We start from the raw sequence: 27,902 nt of genomic DNA, 5'->3' as shown, positions 1-27,902 counted from the left end.
CTAAAAACAGGCCGTGCTGAACGCAGCACAGCAAATTAACTTAAATGCACCCCCGCAAAGTGGTGGAGAAAGCAGGAAACTGGGGGCTGACGTCAGTGGGCTGTCGACATGAGGTCAGGCTGAGGGTCAGAGATCTGGCCCAACAACAGACAATGAAGGAAGACACGGGAAATGGTTCTTACTGCGTCACGAGGCTGTAAATAATGTACTTGGCCCCGTAGGAGTGTTGGTAGATCTGTGGAAATAAAACAAAAAGCCTCAAATTAGGACGGAGTCGGGAGAAATGATTTAGTGCAAGCGAGCACTCAGAGTTTTCTCACCGGTTTCACGTCAAAGGCAAACAACACGTGGAGCATGTCTGGAGATACTTGGTACTTGGCGGCCTTGGATCTGTCCTGAATGAGATCAAATAAAACACACAAACACACATACTCAAAGTCGTAACACACCCAGGACACAAGCAGAAATAATACTAGTGGACAAGGTGCAGAGGTGGAAAAAGTACACATGTTCTTTACTTAAGTAGAAGTACAGATACTTATGCTAGAAGCAACTTAAGTGAAAGTATAAGAAGTGATTCAACCTTTTTACTCAAGTGAAGGTATAAGGTTAAATATGTATAAGTATATAAGGCTCTGAAATGTACACAAAGTAGAAAAGTAAAAAGTATCCGACTGAATCCCGTCTCTGCTGTGACTTACGTCACGTTGATATAGTTCGAAGACGGTTTTTAATTAAACTTCAAAGACGTTAAAGAAAGAAAAGATTTCTGAGCATGACAAATTGTCTTTGAAGGAATGTGCACAACGTATTGAATGAATATTCTTGATTTAAATTAGTATAGGGGAATGTTTTGTTGCTCCGCTTCATCCAGACTTTATCAGTGATGGTGGCTGACTCGTCACTTTTTTTCATATTGTTGCGTCTTGTCAATACACCTCTCTCTCGTGTAACCTCAATAAATCTGGAAAATGTATAGTATTTATATCTGTAATATTATATTTATTTGTACTTGGTTTCTTCCTGTGATGAGATGATACTCACAAACAACTGGTTGGGCACGACGACGATTTCCTCGTTGGTGTCAGCGTTGAGCTTCATAACGTTCCCGTCCCTCGTGCGATACAGCAGCTCATTGTCTGAAAATAGCAAACAAAACCCCCCCACCAGAGATTGAGATGGAAAAAATCCCGGTAAGTTTCTACTCCCACATTACTTTTTACAGTATCTCCTCTTCCTCCTCCTCCTCCTCTTCCTCCACCTATGACAACATTTTCATAAGCCCGGTTGCTCTTCCGACTGCAAAACCAGTTTTTTTTGGTCTACTTTGGGAAAAAGCTGCAAAAACAACCCAGACATATAATCATCAGATTAGATTCAATTCAAACTTTGGCCTTTTTCCGACATCAAGCTGCCACACAGAGATAATATCATTCATTTGGAGCCAAGTTTCTGAAACCTGATGAATATACATTAAATATTCACTCTCCTCTAAGCTCAAATTTGTCTGAAATGTATCTCTGTCTTGACCTGCCACACTTGTCTGCTGCTTTGTGTTGTGCAGGTATAGTGTCGACTGGAGTTTTCTTTTATGTGTTAAATACTTGATTTCCTTTCTCTGGCTCCCTTAGCACCAGAAAGACTGTTTTTGAAATTCTAATTTTTACTGTAATTAAAAATTTGTCTCAAGGGATTTTAAACTAAACTTTCTGGAACACGAGTCTGCGTTTTAAAAAAAAATTAAGTTTGCTGCCTTGTGATGAAACACAAACACCCACAGATTTTTTTTTCAAAACAACTGCTGAAGTAAAGAGACTGTCAAAGTGTTGGTGACGGTGGAGATGTCAAAGAAAGACAAAGACGAGTTTCATCCCTTATCTAGGCAGCTTATCCTTCCAGGGTCAAAGGGGGAGCTTCAGCCAATCCTAGCAGACATTGGGACAGACGCAGGGTCCATTCCGAACAGATCGCCATGACAGGACCCACAGACTTAGACAAACATTTACACTCACACCTTTGGTCAAATTAAAGTCTCCAATTACTGTACCACCATGAGAACAGTTTCAATTAATCTATTTTACTGGATAAAGAGAAGTGAGAGTGATTCTGGTGCTTCTGTTTCCTCCACCAAGGAGGTTATGTTTTCATCTGCATTTGTTGATTTGTTTCTTAGCAGGATTATGCAAAACAACCTGGATGGTTGGTACATGTTTGTAACATGGGTCAAGGAAGCAACCATTACAGATCCAGGAATGTTTAGGGGTTTATGTGTGTTTGCAATTTGGTGCAGATCCAAATTGAAATCCAGTTGTAGTGAATTAAAATGTGGTTAAATCGGGTTTCACTGCCGGGCCTTGGCGGAGGTATTAACTCTACTGTGTAACATTCTAGCTTCATGAGTAGATCCAGCCTCAGAGGTTCCCATGCAGTTGATGGCTTGTTTTCCCTATTAAAGTTAATATTATATTCTGTAATTTGAATGTGACAGATTAGTCTGAAGGTCGACTCCTTTGTCTTTGGACCCGAGTGGGAAAGCGCGTGAGAGGTGAGTCCAAAGACTGCAGAGGCGAGCGGTGATCAAAGAGCAACAGGGATCAATTCCACAGCGCCGAGAAACGAAGCCCACGAAATATTGATGAGCACCAGTGAAGTGTGGAGTCGTCCCACCGGGCGCCTGATCAGAAGGTCATTAGCACCAAATGGGAGTTGATTGCATTAACTTTACTGACGAGGTGCAATGTCACACGATTGATTGCCGGAGTTTCGTCAGGCGCCGAGGACGGTTTCATCACGGCCGTCACTTACACACAGGAAGTTCACTAATCGTTCATTAACAAGCAGGTAATGTAAGTAATCAGGGGAGCAGTTGGCTGTAAGGTCGACATGTGTCTGTCAGCGCAGGCAGGAGATGAGTTTTTCAAAATGTGGAGGGCATATTATATTACATGAATTATATCGTATTCCAGCTCTATTCAAATTGTATAATATTTCAGTATGCTTTGCACTCAATCATAACGTTAGTCTGACATTGTGATGTTCAGGACCTTGGCTCATGAATACTTATGATGACCTTCTCACGGATTAACCCTGGCTCAGTATAAATTCAAGACAGCAGGTGTGAAAGTGCATTGTGTATTTAAGAGAGTGAGTCTCTGTGTTGAACAAGCAGTTTCTTTTTCTACTTTTATAAATATATATCAGATCTTTTTATAATGCATTGATAATTATAATAACTACACACTCACATATCTATGTATGTCTGGACACTTTTGTCCTTCGAGCTACAAGTGGTACCACATCATATTTTATTTTTACAGCATGAAAGAAGCTATAAAATCCGTTGCTTTAAATACCTATAAGCAATTTAACTTAACTAATAATCTTGACACTGAGCAGATTAGCTTCTTGTGGAGAGGACTGAATTATTCAAATCAATTAATATTGATATTTGTTACATTGTCTTAATACATTATCCTTCCTGATTGTTTAACTTTATTCAATTTTTTTTCTACTACGTTTCCAGACTGTTAATGTTGTTAATAAGAAAAACAAATTGGTCCCAAAAAGAGCTGTGAATTTCATTTTTTACCTTGGAAACATAAAAACTAATTCTTTAGTCAAGGTTTTCTTACATTTCCAGAAGGAGCCATAAAACGTACTTGGTAAATCATGCCTGCTGTGAAAAGGTCAAAACTAGACGTTAAGAGTTTTATACGACATTTTCCACACTGTTGGTTTATTGACCTGAGAGAAATATGGACACAAACGCTTCACTGCTCAGCTCTGGATCCTGTGACGACCAGATCAATTGATTCAGCTGATTCAAAGCAACCTTAGTATTTCACAAGCAAACAGAACATCTACCCTAAATAGAATACATAATACACATTGACAATATAATTAGTATTGCTCGTAGTTGTACTGGTAACAATTCAAAGTAAAATATCATTATTCAACTAATGAAAGAGTTCCTCATGCAGAAGCTGAAAATGATTTGAAGTAGTTCTCCTGTAGAACACCAGAGGGCGCTGACTGAGCTAAAAGGAGCTTCCTCACTAAGGGCCATGTCAAAGCTAGAGGCCGCATTAATTAATTTCTCTGCACATCTCTTTAGACCATCTTATCCATATGCCTAGAGACACAACAGAACGGATATACACAACAAACCTAATGAGCAGGAAAACGGATGTATTTGTTGTCTATGTACAAAGGAAAAAAACAACTTTATTCAAACAGCTACAGCTTATGTGTTGCTACATCAAGCTGCATAGCAACTGTGTGTTCCTAATCCCTATAGAGTTGTGATGTTTCTTTTTCTTTTTCAGCTGTGTTGTTTTCTATGAGGACGGATGGAGATAAGAGGTTAAATTCAAACATCAGTCCAGGCACAGCATCATCATTAGCTGTAGAAAAAGGAAAGTGCACTAACCAGGCGCATGCATCAACTGCCAACAAGTTGTTTTCATCAAATCCAACACAGGCCTCTAATGACTGTGGCCACAGAGCCAAATTTTACCTTAGGCAAATATTTACAAATTGTCCGGATGTTGCTTTGAATACTTCAGATGTAGATTTTTTTAGTTTTTGCACAAATGGTTCCATGTAATCCCTGTTAGACTGTGCTCCTCTGCAGCCATGAGAGGGTTCTTTCCTCCGCCGTGACGATGTGGAGTTTTATCTGAAAGTTTTCTCCCAGATCTCCACTCAACTTCCACACAATCACCCTGACCTGCTATTTTTCTTCATTTTCAGAGAGTGGACATTTCAAGCTGGAATCAATTGGCTTCACTTGAGCTCCTGAGTCAGTTGCTGAGAGAGGGTTGAGTGTTGCCATGACGTTTTTAGAGGCACAGACGTTATTATCGACCTACACTTTCATTCTTCTCCGCTCACCCCAACCGGTCAAGACAGGACAGCATTAACATTTAAAAGAAATCTCACTTTTCTGTCTGTGCCCTGTTCACTGCAGGGGTTGAGTTTCCTTCGTTTCACCTCATGAATCAACACAATATGGATGTGACACACACTGTAAATTTTGAGTTACTGACAACAGCAAACTGCTCACTCACCGCTGAGCCACTTGGCGTCCGGGTCGTGGATGTGAAGGTCCGGACCGAAAACATCCTCGATCGTCACTTTCTTTTTAAGGGCAAGGCTGTTATCTTCACCTGTAGAGTGCACACACACACACACACACACACACACACACACACACACACACACACACACACACACACACACGCACACACACACACACACACACACACACACACAGAACCCTGCTTATGATTGACCAGAGACTCACATCTGTCCCTTTGCAAAAAACTTTGAGATGCTGTCCTTCAGTCTTAAAGAAGAAAAGTTCTGAGAAAAAGAAAATGGAGAAAATGGTTTGACCTTTCTGTCGACCTTCCGTCAGTAAGTTGCAGCCTCATACCTGAGAGTGACACTGTCTTACCACAGCAGACTCCTTCTCCATTGCCTTACCCCCCCTCCTCCATAGGTAGAGGAATTTGGAGCAGGGCACTAACAAGAGAGCGACCCCTGGTGCTGCTCTATTGATCTGAGAGCATCAGATCACAACTACCTCCCTTTAGTTTTTCAGCAGCAGACGGGCCTTCCATCACCAAAAAGTCAGGATGAGATCTGAAGCTGACAGCTGAACCGCGGGTGGAGTAGACAACAGGGGAACACAAATGAGTAAGTGTGTGTGTGTGTGTGTTCGGTGTGAGAGAGGAATGAGATGACGCAGCGAGTGTGTGATCTATCACAACGGTGCTCGGTAAACAACCGTTACACACAAGTTGTCACGGCGGCTGACAGCCCGGGTCTTACTCTACAAAACAGTGCATTGACAGGTTTTTTTCAGCCGGCTTCACACTGTGACTGAGTGGAGGGATCTGAGCGGGTAAATACCATGTCAGACATCCAGAAGTGTTTATCGACATGAAGAATCGCAGAAATGTACTTGCCGCAGAGGGAGGGGGGGGGGGGGGAGAAAAGGATCATTTCCCACCTGAGGCAAATGGTGTCTCTGATGCTGTTCCAACCCGACAAATGGCTGCAGCTATTAGTGCATAGGGTTGCAAAGGGGCGGAAAGTTTCCGGTAAATTTCCGGAAACTTTCCGGAAACTTTCCATGGGAAGTTAAGCTTGGGAATTTTGAAAAAAAAAATAATAAGCAAATTAAACGCCGAGCAATAAAAACATCATTCAAAACTCTATTTCAAAGATGTATGGAATGCAGCACACGCTGCACGTTGAATTTCAACCCTCCACTGTGCATTCTGCCATCACATGCACAGATAACTCCCAGCATCCTGCACACTACAGCAGGGCTATTGAGGCCTGCTGTAGTGTGCAGGCCTAGTCAGGTAAGTTTCGATTAAATATTACTGGGGAAAATATGTTAGCATGCTGATTGAGGATTGTTCATCTGTTCATCTAGCCTATTTCCATTCATTTATCCATCAGTTGTAAAATATTTTTACGGACAATTCCAATTGTTTGGCTAACTATTTATATCTCTGGCATTGCATTAGTGTTTTTTTACAAACTTTTTTCTCATCTTATTCTACAGAACAATGCCACATGCACTATCTCATGTGTGGAGACATTTCACCCCATCCAATGTAGAAGGAAAGGCTGTGTACAATAGCAAATACTGTGCAAAGACCTATGTTAAGAATGACACAACGATGCAGAAGCATATTAAGTCAAGTGCCCAAAGTTTCCTCAGGGCTCAAATCAGCCTATGACAAAACAAAATGTTTATATTTATGTATGTATATGATAAGGTAAATACAGTTAGTTTATTCCCGTTAATTCCCGTATATTCCCGTATATTCCTGTATATTCCCGTTAATTCCCGTTAATTCCCATGGAAAGTTTCCAAGTTTGAATATTCCCGGAATTTTGCAACCCTATTAGTGCATAATCACATAAACACGTCTGAAAACTAAAGGGGAGACAAAAACTGGGCTCCAGACATCAGAAATCATTACGAGATCGAGGCTCGACAAACACAACCAGAGTGCTGAGTAAAAGGCGAGATCAAAAAGACAGAGCAGAGAGTTCACTCCAGTTCACTCTGTTAAAAAGGACTCTCCATGGAGTCCCTTTATGAAACCGCATTTAAATACACTTGATCCAGATTTTCAGTCAGCAGCAGTCGGGCTTTACTCACCGCTGCTCAATTACTGCTGGTCACTTTTAAAGGCTCAGAAAGAAAAAAAACTGCCACAAGCATTACCACAGGCCAAGTAAACAGCCCATTCCAGATAGGCAGGTTTAAAACAGGTAGTGAAGTAGTTTAATATGATGGTGAACATTAATTACTTTTACCAAACGGCAAATAAATGTTTTCACCCGTCTGTTGGCTTGTTTCTCAGCAGGATTACATAAAAACTACAACATGGATTTCTATAAACCTTGGAGAAGGAATGAAGCATGGGTCCAAAAAGAACTTTGCATGGATCTGGACAAATGTTTCTTTAACGTTGCAAGATAGATCTTAATAAAAAACATCAGGCATGTTCAGGGGAATGTGAGCAGTTTACTGCAGATTCAAAGAAGAAAACAGATCGAGCTGATTTGTGGTTTTATAAAAAGGTTTGTTTGGCCTTGGTGTCATTCAGGTTACGAGCCTGCATCTGATGCATATGTATCACTTCGAATTCCTTACTGTACCTTTCACCAGAGTCCAGACCTGGTAAGTGCACTCTGACTGCTCGCATGTGTCTGTGTGTGTGTGTGTGTGTGTGTGTGTGTGTGTGTGTGTGTGTGTGTGTGTGTGTGTGTGTGTGTGTGTGTGTGTGTGTGTGTGTGTGTGTGTGTGTGCGTGTGTATGTGTGCTGTACATACGAGGCGTCAGCAGGATGACGGAGGTGACGATCAGGGAACAGATGATGAGGATGACGAGCAGGGCGATGGCGATCCCCTTCCAGTTCCTCTGAGGCGGAGCGCTGCCCACAAGGTCCTGAGAAGCAGACACATCACATACATTACCCCTGATGCACACACATACACACACACACAGACACACACGCACACACAGGCCAAAGGTCTCATGTCTGAGGCAGTAACAGATTCAATTATTTCTTCTCCTGCAGAGTTGATCTCAAAATGGATGCACAGCCTTTTACAATTCCTCTCATTACATATAAGAGAGATATAGTTTGTGCTATAGCAGTCGGAGGCAGAGATTAGCCGCAGGACAGCTCGTTCTCTGTCGGGCAGATGTCGACCTCTCAGCCACTTGTGTGCGAGCAACGCTGCGTCCTCTGGCTGCCCCCCCCGCTGCTCGTGTACGACGAGCCCCCCACAGCTCCGTCTGATAGCCGGAGTGGAGGGACGGCTTCAATGCAGATACAACAGGCAGAATAATGAGTTCTTCACACACACACACAGCCCAGCAGATGGTAGATGGGTAATCTGCACTATTCGGAAACCCACACCGCAACAAAACAAAAAACCCACGGGACCCAGGAAACAGACGTGTGGGAGGAAGCAATGAGGTGCTGCTCCTGGAAAACACCACTTGTGTGTCTTTTTATCTAAAAGCCCTTTTAGGCGATTTATTGTGCAACAGAAGACTAGGAAACGGAGATGGAGGTTGAAAAACCTTGAGGACAGGTAAGCTCTGTTCAGAAATGCCTTCACTTGGCATGTGAGTGGCACCAGAGACATTAAGTGTTTACCAATTAATGTGACTGAACTATCTTAACTGTTTATCCACTCTTGTTGATTATTTCATTCCTTTGTATCAATAATTTATCTAACTAATCCTAGAAAATATATTTATCTCTCGTAATTTTTTTAAAATCATAATTTCTCTCCTTTCAAAATTAGTTGAAAACGCCATTAATAATCTTTCCATGTGTCTCTGCAGGAGAACCCCCTATGTACCACTGTGTACTACTGTTTACTACTGTGTACTACTGTGTACCACTGTGTACCCCTTATGAACCACTGTGTACTACTGTGTACCACTGTGTACCACTGTGTACCCCCTATGTACCACTGTGTACTACTGTGTACCACTGTGTACCAATTTGTACCCCTTATGTACCACTGGACAGGAATCGCTGCACTATGGGAAACCTCTGGATGAAGCTTGATGGGGTTGAGGGCAAAACTCAGTGTTTACGTGTCAGATGTCATTCCTATCTAATTAATCATCTCAATTCTCAAGCTGTATGTGTACAGAAAACACACACACACACACACACGCATGCACACACACACACACACACACACACACACACACACACACACACACACACACACACACACACACACACACACACACACACACACACACACACACACACACACACACACACACACACCTGCATCCACATTCATCTCTCTGGTCACAGTCAGTGAGAAAATCGAGCAGCTCCAACCACCCGTATCAGTCCAGATGTTGATATCCTTGTAACCAATTAGACCTGGACTACCCAGTATGCAGCAGCTCAGTGAACCATCCACAAGTTAATGAGGGCAGGTGTGTGTGTGTGTGTGTGTGTGTGTGTGTGTGTGTGTGTGTGTGTGTGTGTGTGTGTGTGTGTGTGTGTGTGTCCATGTGAGAGCCAAATGGACGACTCAAATCTTCGTCATGGATGAAGCCTTTTTACACGAGCATAAGACTTTGAATTGCCATGAGTCACTTTCCATCTAAATGTTTGGAGGGAGCTTGTGTGTGCTTATTTCTGTTACCTGTGCACTTAGTGTCTGTGCAGTTCGTCTCACAACAAAGCAGATCAATACTGCAGGCAGTGAGTACACATAGAAAAACAACAGGCACATCGATAAGCTGATTTATTGCTGCAGAGGTAAGGATTTTCACGAAAAAGGTGTAGAGCCGTGTTCGGGATTCATAAGATATTCATCTCCGGCTGTTATCAGACTCTAATAGGAAAGACATGATGAAGATGCCTGTGCTATCAGCGATACCTTCAGACCTCTGACCGAGTCGGAAATAAAATAATCAGATGCTGTGACAGGGATGCAGATAACAGCCTGGTTCCTTTTTCCTTTGTATATCTGGGCTGAAAAAGATGAACCATTTAGTGCAGGATAAATGCTTCCCTGTCCAGCATCCGGCTCAGTGCAGCCTGTACCTGGCTTAAGAGATACGGATCTATAAATGTGAACCGTGCAACCTAACAGAGGGAAAGTGTCTCTCCACACTTTGATGCCAGCCTGGGAGGCAAGACAGTAAATATTTAGTTCTTGTCTTTTATTTTCTACTCCATCCGTGACAAATCCAGGATTGTACAGGAAGCTCCAGAGGCAGAAGGAAGGGTTATTTCCGACAGCCTCCTTTTTTAAATCTCGTGGGTTAATTCAGGCTGAGGAAATGTAGGATGCAAACAACACAACACGCTTCCCCTCCTGCGTTTGGCTTTTCTGTAAACAGACACCCAATTATTCAATCAGAGGTCACGGAGTGTTTTCCACAATTCAAATCGATAGACGGTCAAATACTGTCGGACATTTGACTTTTCTTGGTGTAAAGTCCTCAACAGAACAGCAAGCAGTTTGAAATGGATACGACTATTAACCTTCACCGCCAACACGTCCGGATACAAAACACCGACTTGAGAAAGACGTGATCGATGTTCCTCGTACTTCCTGTGACAAACTAAGCATCAATGAACAGATCTGAAGAACATCTGAGCATGAGAGCGCAATTCAGACCAAAAGTTACTGCATCTTAAAGAGATTCAACCCACCTAAGAGTGTTATTATTGAGCTGATAACTAAATTAAATGACGAATGATGAAATATGTTAATGGTGGTTTTAAAATCACAATTATTTCCAGATATATATAAAAATCTATATTTATGGGTTAAACATAACTCATAACGCCACCCAGTTTTTCCAATAGTCTTGCTTACAGAGTGTCGACCATTTGAGACGTCTCTACTTCATGACGTTTTCATATATTTGAAAAGCTTAACACCCTCTAATCAAAGGGGGTCGGCCTCCTGTCACCAGCGACCGCTTGTGAGTGTGTGAATCCTAAAAGTCACACTCATTTTTGGAATCAATGCTGAAATTAAACCACTGCATCATCCACCATTAGGATACATCCTCTCCTGCCCCTCAACCACTGTACCAGTGGTTGAAACGGCTCCAGATCCCCACTCTCCTCATACACAGCTTAGCTCCACTGGTCACAGCGCTGGCTGCCAGCACTTTTTCTTTTTTCACGTTTACTCAATTTCATGTCTAAAGTGGCTTAGAACACATTAAATCCAAGCAGGGAACTCTCTTTATTCACAATTTTTTGGATTTTGGCCACAGCAGAATATAAAAGCCTCATTTTAGGTTTTAGGGATGAATGTGCAGTAAAATGGAAGCTCAACTGGTTAGAACTTCTCCTTATACCATTAATAAAAAAGATTTATGTTGAGGCTTACTAACTAATTCAGGGTCTTGGTTAAAATAAAATAATTAATTCAAAACTGCTCTCTCACACAATCCAGTGTTTTTAAAGTGACTTTGCTCAGTTTGATTTATCCCTGTGTGAAATGTGCAACGCCTCAACCACCTACTCACCCACAATCCAACAGAGAGATCCAAACTCAGGTGGGATTTTCTAACATAAAGTGTGTGAGAATAATCAGCACCTGCTTCTTTACCAGCAAATGAAAACCCAGAAGAGACTTATATGCACAAAACTTAACTCCTGGTTTGATTTCCCTGACGTTCAGAGTGTTTTTGTGTGGCTGTTAACCTGCATGTGCCTTCTCTCGATGTCGACCCTCGTGAGGAGCTCTCGACGCGGCAAAGAAGCGCGAGAGGAACTCTTGACCTCAAGCCGTGACAGGTTGAGAGACGCGGCCGGGTGTCGTGTAATAAGCTGTCCTCTCCCTGTCTGTGTGGAGAGCAGACCTGCACGCCACCCGTGAGAAAGCTGCATCCATAAATGAGAATTGCTGCCATTTTCACCCTCAACACATCCATACAAAGTCAAAGGTCAAAAATCCCATGAGGGGACGCCCAACACGTTTTATTTCCAATCCATTTGATACAATTTTCTTTCTGTTTCCCGTCAAAGGGGCTTTAGGAATGAAGCATCTTTGATGATCAAGCTTCCTGTACACACGACCCCCCCCCCCTTAACTGTCTTTCTCTAATCTGCTCTTCCTCCCACTTTCCCTTTGTCGCTCCTCTCGCTGCTGAAGTGTGAAATGGATCTTTCCTGATCTCTGAGCACCTGGTTTCCAAGGGAACCACGAGTGCTGTTTGAGTTAAATTTGCAGTGAAAATGGTTGCCGGCTGCTGTAGAGTACAGCAGGGACTATTATCACTGCTTCGTGCCATGTGGGAGTGGAAGGATATTAACTCAGAGCGGCAAAAAACAAGACATATAGACATCCGAACCGAAAGCAAACTTCAGCTGCGCTAATGACACCGGACACTTGACATGCGATATATCACTCTACTGTAATGTAGTCGCTGTCCGAGAGCAGTCAAACTGGAGAGTGAAGCAGCAGCCTCGGACGGGGGGGGGGTAAACTTTTCCTCTGGAACGGCATCAATAAATCATGGGCATTCATGAGTGAGATTAAGAATTCATGCCAACTAGCTTGTGGTTCATAGATAACAGGGCTTCAGCCTGTCTCCGTCCATCCAGCCTGTTTTTGTCTGCTGGTGAAAATGTGGAGTGTGTGGGCAACACTCAACTGAGGTAGAAAACAAAACATGTGCTTCAGATGAGATGTTCCAACCTGCAGGCAAATTGGCTCGTATGGGCTGAGCTCTGATGAGGAGTAAGAATCTCAAAATCAAAAGGGAGAGAGCTGTAAAGCAGTAGATGTGAAATATGTTGTGATGGTGAAACTGAGGAAAGTGACTAAGGAGAGAGGAGACAGAGTGTCGTCACTGTTTCTCACATAAAGTCTGAGTTGAGGATTAATAAATAAAGCTACAGAAAAGTTGGGCTCCACACTGAGGTCTTCTACTAACATGTTATTGAAACTCTAAGAAACGTAATCATAAAATCCTCCCGCTGAGCTTGAATGTGAATATGAGTGAATCTGCGACACAAACCAGTTAGGCCACGTTCCTAATGCAGCTTTAACATGATTTTAGATTGTTCCGGCACAAAGGCACTGAGGTGTGTCCTCTTCCTTACCAGATATTACATGACAGACAGACTTTTAAAAAATAAAATAAAGGAAGATTCAGTGAAAAGATTTGAATGAAACTCAGCAGAGCACCAAGGCCCAACAGCCCCCTTCAAATTCAATTGCACCAAATTTCACGCACTCATAAAAATCAGATCCCTAGATACACCTGCTATTTTCATCAAGATAAATCATTTAAATAAGTAAAATATTAAAAAATTGCCGATTGATGCAGATCTACACCAAAATATAATGGGATCTTTCCTGACCCATATCACAACCTTCCATCTAGTTTTGCAGTAATCCATCATATAGTTTTTGTGTAATACTGCTCACAACAAACAGATGAAAACACAACCTACATGGTTGAAAACAGGAACTGGTAAGTTATGGATTCTTAATGTTGCTGTCAGAAATATGACCCTGAAACCACAGCCAAGCATCAGACATATGTAACCTAAACTAATTTAGTTCTTTTAGACATTTAGGTTCAAATAAAGCTGAAAACGTAGAGGCAACAAATACCATTAAAAGTCAGATACTTATTCTCCTACTGATGGACATGCTTATTTAAAAAGTGGTTGTAATGATGGTGGTGGGAGCAATTCATATACTCGTGAGGGAAGTGAGAAGAAGACAAGTGCATTGTGTTGTTCTTACATAACGAGTCAAAAATAATTTTCAATGATTTAGACCTCTGCCTATTATACCATTATCCGATTTCACCTGGGAATAAATTATTCAACATCTCATGAGGTGCTTTCTTCTCTTCCTTGGCTCGGACACTTACATTCTTCCAGTCAGCTTCAGTATTCTGTATAATGACAATCTTACATTAAATTACACCCAGTCACCGTGTCTCATTTAAAAATAGCATAAGTGCAGCACCCGATAACCCGGAGTGGGAGGCACTCCGGGGGATCTATGTAGTGTCTCTATCTGTGTATGTGCCTGTGTGTATAACAATGTACAGTGCAACATACACAACAAACAGCAGTGTGGAAGTCATTATTATCGGGATATATATATAGTTGCATATTCTTGAACTGAAAATATGGTGACAGGTTGAGAGTAGGTGTTTGAAAGCTTAAAATCCAATTAAAAAAGGTTTTGCATGATTGAAATTAAGTTTTGACGCTTTGCATAATGTTTTAAAAGGATGAAGAAAACATTTAAAATCTTTGCAAACCTTATTTTTTATTGGAGTTTTCATTTCTTAAACCTGCAGTACATTGTTTTTCCGGTTTTAAAACCTTAAAAGGCGTTGATCTAAGAACTGGTGTACGTACGTTGGAAAATGAGTTCCTAAATCTTTATTTTGAAACTGAGTTAAGGTGGATTATTGTTTGCTGATTAACTCCAAACAAAAGATATTATGTGGAAGGAATGTAAACGTTAGCCTCTCTTGAATTATATCTGTTCAAAATATTATCCCTTAACACACACACACACACACACTCTTCACATTCTCCCTCTGTGATAAACGAAGAATGCCATGACAAAGCGTATTTGCTGAAGAGTAACTATACTGAGGCTTAGTGGTTTTGCTATAATTGAAAGTGTGTAGATTTCCTCTGTGACCCTTCCTGAAGTTAATTGTTAGAGAGAATCCCCCCCAACCGATGGGGAGAGAAGCCAAACCCAATCAGTGGAAATAAATATTGGCACAAAGGCTTCAGAGATTAGAGACGAGAAGATCCAGGAGGAGATCCATGAAAGTGAGAAATGTGAGTTTTTGTGACAGGAAAAAAAATGTGAGTTGATATTCTCCGGGTTTGGCTTTTCATTCATCTTGGTGGAAATTAGACGTCGTACTGAGCGTGTGAAGCCGGGATGGAAATGAGGAGAAGAAGAAACGAGGATGTGTTAACTCCTGCTGACTATTGACAGAAAAGGGAAAGAACTGTGGAAAAGACTGTTTTCTCGGAGGATATGTATTACCGCCTGGCTCTGGACAAAACTGGCACGAAAACTATCTTTTAATCATTAGAGGAACCGAAGCGCACAACAACGTGACTGAAGTTGAATCTCTGTAGAATGAATTAGTAAAAAAGTAAACCTCTCTGCTTTCTTTTGTCTCCCTCAAAATGGCCCTGAAAATTAAATCCATTCTGAGAGAAAAGATAAGAGACCTATTATCCTAACAGAATAATGACATACAGACCAAACAGATCCAGCATGATGAAAGTTCACTGCAAGAAAAATCCCCCAAAACATTAACACTGACTTTAATCACGGCTGTTGCGCTGTAGGTGGACTCATCTCAACCATTTTCTAACTTTACTGCATTAGTCACCTTTGTTTGCTGCCATCTGGATTCAGTTTCTGAGACGGGACAAAGTAAAAAAAATGGATTTCAAACAAGAACTAGAAAAGCAGCGGGTGCAGCGATGGTGAATTTCCGATGACAAACAGCAAACTGAGATCATCACAGCACCGTGTGGAGCGTTAAAGCACCGTGATCAGTAAACAGTGCGAGGGCAGATAAAGACTATGGAGATGCATTTCCTGAGCCTGTAATGACTTCACTAATGAAGACAACTGTGTTCCAAATGGAAAAGAAGATAAGACAGCTTGAATTTTCCACCCACTTATTTACTTTCGGTTGAGATTAAAGCTCGATACAGAAACTGCATGATTGCGGCCGAGCGCATTAGAAACCTCCAGCAGCAGCAGCAGCGGTGGTGGTGATGATGATGCAGTCCAGAGAGCTGGAGTTCAAATCTCAGATGTGCTTCTCAGCCACACAATATTTTCCGGTGCTATGATATCTTAATTTCTCTTCCTCTCTCTCTCTCTGCATCAGTAGAGAATGAAAGCACGGGCCTGCGTATGCATCTGAAACTGATATTACAAGCTAGAGAGGTCATCGCCGAAAGCTACAAGGTCAGAGAAGGGGTTGAATATATTTCTCTCGCTCCTCATCCGGCAGGAAACTGTGTTGTCTGTGCAAACTGAGCCAAAAGGAAGTCGAGGTCGTTCGAGACTGAAAAATCCCTCGGAGCGAAATAAAAAATGTATCCAGTTGTTCGCCGACAGAGATGAAACGAAAGGTGCATGTTCATTATGACAAATGTGTGTTGTGTTGCACCGAAGCGCAGATCACCTCTGTTTCAAGTCTGACATCCCATTTCCTCCCAAGAGCTCAACACTCCCCCCCCCCTTTCTTCATGATCTGAACTCGGTTAAAGATCCTCTGAGCTGCTGTCGGCGCCACACTCCTGCTTTCATGAATGTATGAATAGGACCCAAAAAATAAACACTTTACACTTAAAATATTCAAAGGTTCTGGCTGCTTTCAAGACCTGAGAAAGAGATCTTCACAGGGGCGATGAGAATCAGTAAAATGCAAAAGAGATTCTTCAGGTTTTACAGGCAAAACTCTCCTACTTTGACAAATATTAAAAGTTAATTATATCCTGCCAGTGCATCAATTATGTTCAGTGCACAGCCTTCACCTCGACTACTGGAACCTATTTTTCTGCTGACATGTACGGCGCAGCCTCTGAAAAGGCACAAGAGCCAAGTGCTCAACAAACAAAAGTTGTTATGTAACTAAATGTCCTATCAACAGGAGTTTCTTTCCTTGGAGCACGTTTCAATTCACATGATGATATCAGTGCCATGGATCCCAGTTACGTAAACGCAGGAATGGACTGGGTTTCTATGCCGTTACATCACCTGACAGTGTTCGCTGAGGCCTCATCCTAAGCACAATGGCAGAAAAGTGCAGAGTAATTAACACCCACTCTACACGCACCCACTCTACACACGCACGCACACACGTGCTTGTGTCTGTATGTCCCTGTCATGGAATGGGGTGAGCCTGGACTCTTGCACCATATCAGAGGTTAATGGATATACATGATGGATGCATGGAGCTGCTTTTATAAGAAGTGTTTGCAGTTTACAAACTCGATTATTAGCAGTACTATTGTTTCTGTGTTAATGTGTTTGTGTTTGGTAGCTAATGTCTATGATCCTTTTTTGTATTATTTGAAAGGTAGACCACAATATATTATATATTATATAATATAAAAATTATTTCTTTGCAGTTGACCTTTTGACTGCAGTTTGTACCTCATGCCCCTGACTGTGACCGACAAATCTTTTTTATCATTTAAAATATCTTTATCGAGGCAGTACAACTTACAGCCCACGTCTCTGCCAACTCGTGACTTTAGTTCCCAACCAAGAGTCAAGTGGAGTTGCTGATGAAAACACGACACCGCAGCAGCTGTTACAGCACAGAGGCTACACCTGTGGGCTGAGGTTACAGTGGGAGCTCATTAAACATTAAGGCGGAGGCGTAGAAGTTGATGCCCTGTTGTTTTGTTGTTGTACACACATTCACAACCGCAGCACTCAACACCATTTCCAGCCAGAAAGATTCAAAAGCCATTAAAAAGCAATTAAATGCTTGAATAGAAAACAAAAAAACAGTTGAGTCCAATATTTTGGTTTATTTTATCAAATCAACTGTTTATGCCACTGCTCCTAACACAGGAGTGTTTATGAGAGATTAATTCTTGCCAAGAATGAGCAGCAGAGTAGTTCAGAGATGATGTGCATGCCAAGGGAACTGGTTTGAGGCAGAACCAGGGTGTTCAGCCCTGGGAGACATGGATGTGAAATGTTACCAAGTGGACCAATCCCATGTTAAGCTCTGTCTCTGTGACGTGTAGTTACAAAAGTAAGACCTTCAAAACTTTTTTGGGCAGCTGTCATGTTGTCCATCTTCATATACAGTCACAGTCTGACAGTCTGACGATTCACCGCAAAAATATATAAATTGGCCTTTAACTCCAACACTGGAATTTGTCACCAAACAGCCACCTGTATGAACGAAAGAATTACAACCTCAAGCCGTGTTGAAATGACAGCTCAGTGGTTTAACGTAGCTGCTGAAACTCTTACATTCTACAAACCCTTTCAACCTGGACTCAGCTGATACCAGCAGATACACACTCACTTCACACAACACTTCCACTGTGCACACACAGCACCTCAAAGTCTGTATGCTGAGCCGTGCCAATGAGAGCGACAGGGAGCTTCAGGGCTGGACTCCTCTCTGTCCCAGAGCCAGACTGTATATTCACTATAGGCTATATAGAGAGAGGGAGTCTATACAGTCTCCAGTGTGGACTATGACTCTGCTTCTGTTAAACTGTGGATGAATTGCTTTTGTTTACTGCTGCTTTAATTAACTTTAAGTGTTTATTACATTGCTAATAATTGCTTTTAATTTGTATTTAAACACCTTGGTCATGTCCTGCTATAGCCCAGTGCTTCTCACATGGGGTCGCTGAACAGCGACATGTATCATAGACATTTATACTCTAACAAAACAACATAAAATTACATTTTCTCTTGTATCACAGACAGTTTACAAGACACTTCTCTTGTGTTGTTCTTTCATAAAACTTAGTAAAAGTGTTTTGGTTGAATTAATTCAAGAGACATACATGAGGGGATCCCAAGAATATTTTCTATGTTTGGGGTCTTTTGGCGGAGTTAAAAATAAAGATTGGTATAGCTTTGGGCTGTAGCATCATTAAGCACCATTGCATGCATTCTTAATAGAACAAATTACTTCCTTTCATTAGTTACCAGCCTCTTGATTTTTATAGCTCATCATCCTGCACCCTGTGGCCCCAAAAGTGAAACATTCTGGAAAACACTATGCATTTGGATGATCCACCCGGTACCGGCTGTACAGCAACCGAGCATCCAGGCACAGTCACTGTTACTATGAGAGACATCAGTGCACAACGTAACGTTAAGTTCCTACCTGCTCCTGCTGCTGTGCCGATTTCCCCGGCCCATTTACGTCTTTAGCAGAAGTCATGATGGTGAATGATGAGGAGGAGGAAGAGGAGAGGAGGAAGAGGAGAGAAGAGAGGGAGAGAGAGATAGAGCAGGAACCGGGTGTCCGCTGCTGCTGACAGGTGCACAATAATAACGAAGCGCGGAGAGAGAGAGGAGCAAGGAGGTGCACAGAGAGAGGGAGAGGGAGTGAGTCAGAGAGAGAGAGAGAGAGAGAGAGAGAGAGAGAGAGAGAGAGAGAGAGAGACGTACAGAGTGGTGAAGAGTTTCCGGTTATTTGCAGAAATGAAGAGGAGACCGTGGGTGCAGTCAGCCCAGACAGCGCAGAGATGTGGGAAGTTCAGATCATCTTTCACATGCGGACACAGTCATTCCAGCTCCCACTCCTCAACTCTGTACCTGAACCGAATCCTTCTCAGGATTTAGTCTCGAATTTTCATTATTTATGCACATTTATTCAGAGAAGTTGTGTTTTGGAGTAATGGAGATATGTTTTGAGCGGAGACAACAATTTCAGAGGAAACTGTAGAATAAATGTCAGGCTGCTATTAAGTTATTTTTCTCAGCATCAGTGACTCCATGCACACCAGGGGCTGATCTAGGATTGTTTTTCATAGGGGGCCATTAAGGGGTCCCAATTTGCACAGAGGGGCCAATTATATAACATCAATGGACAATTCCTGATAGAGTTACATTTAAGTCATTTCTTATTTACTGTTGGATTCAAACCCACACGTCAGTGAATATAATTTTGTCATATTTACTGTTATTAATGACTGACAGGAAAGGGTTACTTCAAAGTCAGAACACATTAACTCTGGGGCCAGTGCCTCCTTCCCCCACCCCAGGGGATCAGCCCCTACATAATTTCTGACCCAGACACAATTATTCAGAGAAATTGTGAATTGGAGTAATGGAAATATCCTTTGAGTTGGCTCCAATAAGTCTATAAGTCTTACAGCCCAGTCTGAAACTGCACGGCTTCATTATTTCATTTCCACACTTTTCCCCTTTTCCCCATTAAGACAGCTCAAGGTTTTGTCCTTCACCTCGACCCATATTCAGTTGGCTTCACCACTCAACTCCCAGCAGCAGCAGCAGCAGCTGATAATATGGAGACCTGTCAGCTTGGATCAGATCACTGTGGGTGCTCATTACTGGCAAGTCCATTAAACAGGAAATGGAAACAGGAATCGATGCAAAATATACTTCCAGATATGAGCGCAGTTCTTTAGAGAAGGGATTTTTAGTTTTCATCCTTACTGACAATGTTCTGTGTCCTGCAGTTTAGGCAGTATGGGGAAGAAAAAATTAGCATGGTGTGTCTATATCCATGAAAATCACATTCATTGCACTCGTCTGCCAGTATGGCTGCATTGTCTGCCAATAAAACAAAAGCTTTCTGCTGGCCTGGCTGTTGAGAGGCAGCGCTGCCGTCCTCCCACATAGAGCAGAAATAGTTCCAGCTCCAAACAAAACATTGTTTGCGCTGCTTCTCTCTTGCCGCGTGTCACATCTCTGTGCGCACACAATCCACATTCTTGTTAGCACAGCTTGTCTGCCTATTTGTGCTGCACACACACACACACACACACACACACACACACACACTCAAATACACACACACACACACACACACACACACACACACGCACACAGGGCTCTCGTGCAAGAAGGAGATTTTTAGTCAGCAGCCGTGCACAGTTTCTGCACAACTTCTGGCCTTTTGAACCGATCATCTGTTGGAGGAAAAGCAACAGAAGAATCTCGAGTAAAGATAGAAAGACAGAGAGTCTGTGATGTGAGTCACAGGCAGAGAGGAGGATATATTTGGCATGCAAAGGTGAAGGAAAGATGGTCTTGTTGCTATAATGTCTTCAGTGTCTATATTATTATCTATAGTAGGTGATTATTGTTTATAACAGACAGCAATGTGGGGTTTGTGGATTTATATATGAATTTATGGAAATAAATAGAGCAAATTATAAAAGGTAAGAGGAAATTGTGTGCCCAGCAATAGTAATGTATGGTAGACTGAGTCATGACATGTTTTGATTGCTCCAGCAAATTAAACAGTGCAATCTAGCTTCTCCTGCGATTACATCCTTGTTCATTACTTTCAACATGAGGATACAAGGCACTGCCAGTAACTGTCATCACCTGAGGTCAAACTTAAACGTTTAATACGTTTTTAAAGTATTTCTCATCATTTGGACAATGAGTGTGATAATGTGAACATCATCAAAGGTTCATCATCATCCTCATCATCCTTCTCAAAGTTAGGGTCATACTGTGAACCTGGCGTGATGTTTAATAATCCTCTGGCTGTATATCTCTTAAATCTTACATAAAGTAAAGTGTTCCAATTTCCAATGAAATTCAAATTTGTGACATTTCAAGAGTCACAACTACAGAGACCTATGTGACCTTGGTTACATTTATCGGACCAGTACTGTCTCAGTGCAAGTCTGAAAAAAGTCTGCAATAACCAAACCCAAAGCATACAGGTAGAAGTAGAGAGAAAATATAAAGTAGTCAGACTGAACTTGGACAAACTTTCATAATGTTTCAGATCAAACAGGTCGATGTCCAGCTCGATTCAGGCTGTCAAGTGTAAAAGGTCACGCGTCGAACCAAACGTAGCATTGTAAACAAAGCATTTGCCGTCAATGTGCAGTTCCACATGTGGCCTGAGGGAGCAGCATGACCAGCTCACTGCCAGGACTGATTTCAGCACCACGACTGTGGACAGCTCCACTAAGACGGGAACAAAGAACCTTTGTTACCTCACAGCCCAAAAAACACACATTCACATCCTCTCATTCAGACATAAAGCGAGTGAAACCGTGTCAGAAATCTGAATTTTCACAAATGAAGATTTTTTAAATTCTTGGCATGTGTGACTGCCTCTCTCTCCTCACCTTTTTAACTGTTTTCACTCGTACTCGGGTGCTTTCTACTGATGCTGAGCAAAAGATTTGAGGATGAAAGCTCCTGACAATTAGCTGCACAGAAATATGAGTTTCCTAAGAGAGGGGGAAGCCAGCAGGAAAGGATTTACAAGATGAAAACTGCATTAAACAGAAAGCAAACATAGGGAGGTCCAAACACAGCGAGGAGCACAACGGCTGATTATCGCTACACATTACATGTAGGCTCTGGCAACGGACACCTTCCGCGGAACAATCTGGCTTAATTGGAGAAGCACAAGAAAATGAAGCAGTGTGTCAGAGCGTGCCAGCAGGGGCTTCGTGTTTACAACACACGCTCTCCTTCAAACCACACTTTTATCAGCTAATTGACAGTAATTTTCATTTATATTCCATTTAATCATTCAACGGTTTATGTGCTGCCTGAGACAGCATCTCTAGACGGCAGCTGTCAAATAAATCCTGGCTTCCAGAGTTCTTAAACAAGTACTTTGCACCGAACAATAAAGGTGGAGTGATGTTGAAGTTATTGGAAGAGTTTTTTTTCTTGTTTTCTTTGTGTCTAGGGGACCAACAAACAGCCATTTATTTATCTGTCAATAAACAGTGTGGACGTCTTGAACTGAATGCTAGCTCCCCCCAGTGATCACTAGTTGTCAGACATCTGTTTGTTGGTCAGGAATAAATACATATACAGAAATATAAAGAAGGTTTTAATATAAAGACATTAACTTACAGATTGACAGGGTTATAGAAGCAAATTATAAGAGGTTGATGCTCACAGCCTGCGCTCATGTTCATCACTTTGTCATTTCAGACAGAGGAGAAAGCCGAAGGAAAGAGAGAGGGAGGAAGAAGAGGACACCTGACAAAGGCCAGGAGAGATGTTTTTGATGACCGATCATTATCAGCCGAAAGCAGAAAGCCTCACACAGCCACAACCACTTAAAACAAACAATACCTGGCAGCAAACCATTTATCCACCAGGTTTTTCTTTCTACAGCATTAATGAAAGGCTATTTATGGTTTCTGACAAACATACAGCACAATACTGCTGTGGTGAATAGGGCATTCATATAAGAATATCAACATCTTCGTATGTATATGTATGTATGGTAGAGCAAACAGATTAAACAGTAAAAGTATCAAGATAATTAGATTAAATGAAGAATTAATTAGTAAAACAGAAATAGAATGGCACACAAGCCCCATAACAGTCCGACAACATTTAAATTTACTAGAATCAGATTTTTTTATTTGAAGGGATATAACAAGGAGCCGGACGATGCAATGATCTTATGATTAGTTCTAAAACTCACAGGGAGTCAGTGTAAAGATGCAAGAATCTGAGTTAGTTAAAAGCATTTGACTTGTTGCTGAGGTCTGATTGAGGAGTGTAACAGAAACAAGTTAGAGGAGAAATAAAGGTAATATACTCTAGACCTGTTTGGACCAATGAAGTTATGAAGCTCTTTTGAGGGTCACCGGCTCTCTGACACACGCAGGGTGACCCTCGTCATTAGCTCGAATCAAAAAATAGAGAAGAACGGCTGTAAATTCAAACTGTTCTCCAATGCCAATACAATCCCATCAATCAACAAAAGCTGCTGATTTAGGAACAAGCTGTTTCCACTCAGCCGTGTTGCCAGCTGTCAGCCGGGGGCCAACTCCATCATCAGTCACGTCCCCTTTGCCCTCCGGCTCCTGCAGCCGCCCCCCCCCCCCCCCCCCCCAGCTGGAAAGCACACCTGCCTCGCCCACTGTAAATACTGCTGTTTGCAGCTCCACTCCTCCAGCTGAGCTGCAGCCGTAAATCCCACGAAGGGTCGAAGTATCGAGGCTGCCACGCACTCCTCGGTTCATCACCAATCATTACTGTACTTAAAGGTCATCAATGTGGCCCAGAGGAAAAGAATCGGCCTGATGAGCGGCAGAGACCTTTTCCAGACGGCAGCAGGCGGAGGCACTTCTTCACTGTCTGGAGATTACACAGCGGTAATTAACAAGTCCACAAAACTTTAATCAGACTCATTATTGGTCTTTTACCAAGAGAGGACTTTTCAGGGGAAACAATCAATCTACCATTCTCTGGTTGACACGTACACACACACACGTTTGTACTACTGTCTAAGTGAGGACACTTGTTGGACTAATACATTCCCTAGCCCCTCATCCTAACCATCAAAACTCACTGCCTAATCCTAACCCTAACCTTAACCTAATTCTAACCCTAACCAGAAAACCTACTTCTAACCCTCAAACAGCCATTTGAAGGAGTAAATATGTCCTCATTCTGTAGGGTCTGTGCCTAAAATGGTCCTCACTAAGATACATGTATAAAAACACACACGCTATAAAAAATTTAATTAACTTTGTATCACTGCTTGACCTCTGAGCCTTCCTCCTTGACCCTCATCAATACTTAACTGTTTTTCTGGGAAGGCTGCCCCCCCCGCTCGTCGACTTACTCGTTAAGTAATAACAACAGCACCAGTTGGTTCACTTAAGTCAATGTGGGTGTTTATATTACATTACTGTACATTCGTTAAGTCAAATTTCAAGTTCACAAGCACCAAATCGATATTTTTATTGCCGCTGAAAATGCTTGACTCCTGCCATGAAGTGCACTGTTAAATGTGTTAATGAGATTTTTTTCCCTTTGTTGTTTATTTGTTTATTGCCTCCAGCTCGTGTTTTCCTCCACAGGCTCACACATGTTCTTCTTCCCCAGTTGATTACCAACATTAATACTGAATTCTATTTAGTTTGAAAGAAGCAATTTCATCCTCCCACCATCTCCCTGATGATCAAACTAAAGTTAACATCCAACTCTTGCAAGGCTACAGGGAGTAACTGTACATGGCAGGTGAGGGGATTCCTGTTTTTGATTATTTTCCATAATCTATATGAAGACACCTAATCTATTTTTCTCCTGTGATCCCTAAACAACAGATCTCACCAGTCTCTATCACCTGCACAAAAGTCACACACTTCATCCCGAGGCTCTTGATCCCCTGAGGACACAGATGCAGCTCGTCTCCACGGCACGCCATCGAGCGCCGTGGCAGCTTTTCAGTGACTACCACTGCACTCAAGCAGAAATAAAAGACCCACGCAGGTCAGTGTCTGACAAAAGCAGCAGGGGGAATATATATACCCCTGGAGAAAATAAGTGGGAAACAGTATAACAGTTGCAGATAATGGGAGCTTACACCGTGATCCCAGTTGGGCCTCGTAGATCCCAGCAGTCCCGACCAGACCCACAAACCTTTCATTTACTGCAAGATTAGGTTCCTGTGCACTTAACGCTCATCTGCTCCAATTTTAATTTACCAGACACAAAGGCAGGCTCCTTCAAACTGCAGACTCCGATATCTCCGGGGAACAAGAGTCTGCTCAGGAACATCAAACAAAGAAGACAGATGAGTACTGAAGGAGCCTCTGAGCTCAGAGCGAGAGACCACGGGGACGCATGCGGTAACCAATTATTTGTCTTTGGGCTCAGAGGGGAAAGCTTGTGAAATACGTTTTTTGAAATATATATATTTTTTACTAGACCCACACTTTTGATGATGTTCTCAAAGAAGCAAGTCAACACATCATCACTGCTTTCACACATCATCCCTTGCTTGTATTCATTATCCATATTGCTCTGAAGACAAATTATTTTGTGTGTTTTCTACATACAAAAATATATGGATTCATTACAAACTCTGAAGTATCTTAAATACTTATAAACCATTGTATTTATTATGCTTATTATTATATTTTTTAAATCACTTTTTTACATGCAGACAGCGCCTAAGAAACACAATTTTGTTCTACTAAGTGTTTTACAAATATGGCTGGAATGACATGAATACATTTAAACATTTCCACACCACACAGGTGCAATTCTGTCTGTTATTCAGCATAATTATGCAAAAATATTACAGTGATTACCATGAAACTTGTGATATGTGTCTGGAGAGAAAACAATACATTTTGGTGCAGATCCAGATCAGTGGGCAGAGGAAGGATTTTTCTCTCAAAGATTTTTGTTTGTTTCTTTAACATAAGGGCATTTTTTTTATGTTTTCCTTGATTTCTAAGAGAGGAAAACATTTGGCAAATTTAAGAGACTGATATTTATGATTGCATGAAATTTGGTGAAGATCCAAAAAAACTGGATCTGGTGAATATTAATGTGGTTTCATCAGGAGAATATTGGGACCTGGTAAAGATATGCACTCTACTTACTGAATGCAATTCTAGTTTGTATATTAGACCATGACTGGTTTGATGGCGTAAAATCCTGATCTTATTTAGGTTTTAGATTTAAGATTAGCACAGACAAAAGGATGTAAAACAACAGCCCTCCAGCATCCTAATCTGCAAATCATAAAACCAATGTGTGGAGAGTTAACAACACTCTGAGAAAACATCTCAGTGTTTTTTTTCACGAGTTCATTTCATCAAAGCAAACTTTGAAGATCGCAGTAATTTACCCAAAACACCCAGGGGCACCTTTATGGAATCTGGGCTGAAAGAGAAGCGAGCAAACAGAAGTTCAGAGCAGCTTCTCGGAATCAGACGATAAAAACACAACGGCGGCAAAAGTTATGTCAACAAGGAGATGGTAAAGTTGTTCATTAAGTGCAGCACATGGGCAGCTGGCGTGTAGACGGAGACTTGAGCGGGGTGAGTCAGCAGTGCATTCACAGGGCATTAACCCATCTGCTGATCCAGTCCCTGTAAAGCAGACTTACGAGCCTCATGAACTTTATGTGTGCTCATCAAGGAGTTACAAGAGGGTTATAAAATGAAAAAAAAAGTAAACACTGCTGTTTGGCAAGTACAGTAGTTCTGTAAATTTGTTGGAGATAAAGCTCGGTCGCAAGGGCAATAAATGAGGAATTAACAGCGACGCGTGCTGCACATTCAGATCAGGGAGCTATAAATCATAACAAACGTTAAAAAACAGGGTCATATACTGACTCTCACCGGGATCATTCATAACTCAGTGCAGTTCCTATATTCTTCTTAAGATAGAGTAGAGATACTGAGGGGAGTAATTAAAGGCAAATTATAGCATCGGAATGAAAAGTGCATCATTCACTGCACGTTTAAAAAAGGTTTCATCATCAGGGTGCATCATTTTCCCCAAGGACCAACATTTCCAATCAACATTACTTTTAATTATTTATCTCTGTCTCTCTTTATTATTACTTCAGGCTTTAAATTAGGCATTTTACACAAACAAACACACACACACACACACACACACACACACACACACAAACACACAAACCTGTATCGCTCTCCCACGCATGTAAGTACAGAGACAAAGACAGAAATTTAATAAGCTTCCCACACAGAATAAGCAATAAACAAGGTTCTCTAGTGTTGTTACTGTCATTCAACTGTCATCCGCTCTGCTTGAAAGGGCCACAAATAAACACCATCTCTTTATCTCTGAAGGAATCTACCCATCCAGATAGTTTTGAAATTATCTTGTTAGTCCAGGTCACTGTGACATTTTTCGGACATCTCACAGGGGGCTGGCAGGAACATTTCCAGAAAATACTCAGAGCAACTGACTCGAATATTTATCTTCTCACAAACAGCCCCTCTGGATAATTAACGTAAAATGTCCGGAGATGAGTGCAAACCTGAAAGTTGCTACAAACGCTGTTTTTTTTAAATAAACTTCTATGTGAAACATTGAAACATAAAATATGAAGACATTGTGACAGCTTGTACACTGTCAGGTCTCTGCTACAGCTTCATCGGGGATTTGGATCCAGGTTTGAGACGCTCGTGTCAAACTTGTGTCACGTCAAAGCAAATACATATTTCAGGCATCACGGCAGCCACAAGGACAAAATCCCAGGACGCCGAGCGAGATCAGTGTCAGCCGCTAAGCTGTTGCCCGAGTCCATCGAAGCCAGACACTGTTTCATCGCCTCCCGCTCCGCGTGTGACGCCGATAGCATCAAGTGAAAACATCTTGCCCTGCAGAGC

The 27,902-nt window shown here is 41.8% G+C and overlaps 1 protein-coding gene across 1 annotated transcript in view; it reads right to left on the bottom strand.

Annotated features, from left to right (window-relative positions):
- LOC133018346 (dipeptidyl aminopeptidase-like protein 6) overlaps positions 1-27,902 on the bottom strand; it is a 57,137-nt gene that overhangs the window by 14,913 nt on the left and 14,322 nt on the right. The window contains exons 2-6 of the mRNA XM_061084693.1: positions 7,864-7,978; positions 5,070-5,168; positions 1,045-1,139; positions 321-395; positions 183-235 (exon numbers count right to left, since the gene is read on the bottom strand). Of these exons, the coding sequence (XP_060940676.1) occupies positions 183-235; positions 321-395; positions 1,045-1,139; positions 5,070-5,168; positions 7,864-7,978 (437 nt within the window). The remainder of the gene's footprint in view (positions 1-182; positions 236-320; positions 396-1,044; positions 1,140-5,069; positions 5,169-7,863; positions 7,979-27,902) is intronic.

This window comes from Limanda limanda, chromosome 13 (genome assembly GCF_963576545.1).
Source record: "Limanda limanda chromosome 13, fLimLim1.1, whole genome shotgun sequence".
In the NCBI taxonomy this organism is placed as follows: Eukaryota; Metazoa; Chordata; class Actinopteri; order Pleuronectiformes; family Pleuronectidae; genus Limanda; species Limanda limanda.
Note: the sequence above shows the minus strand (reverse complement) of the source record. Positions and strands in the feature narration are given on the sequence as shown.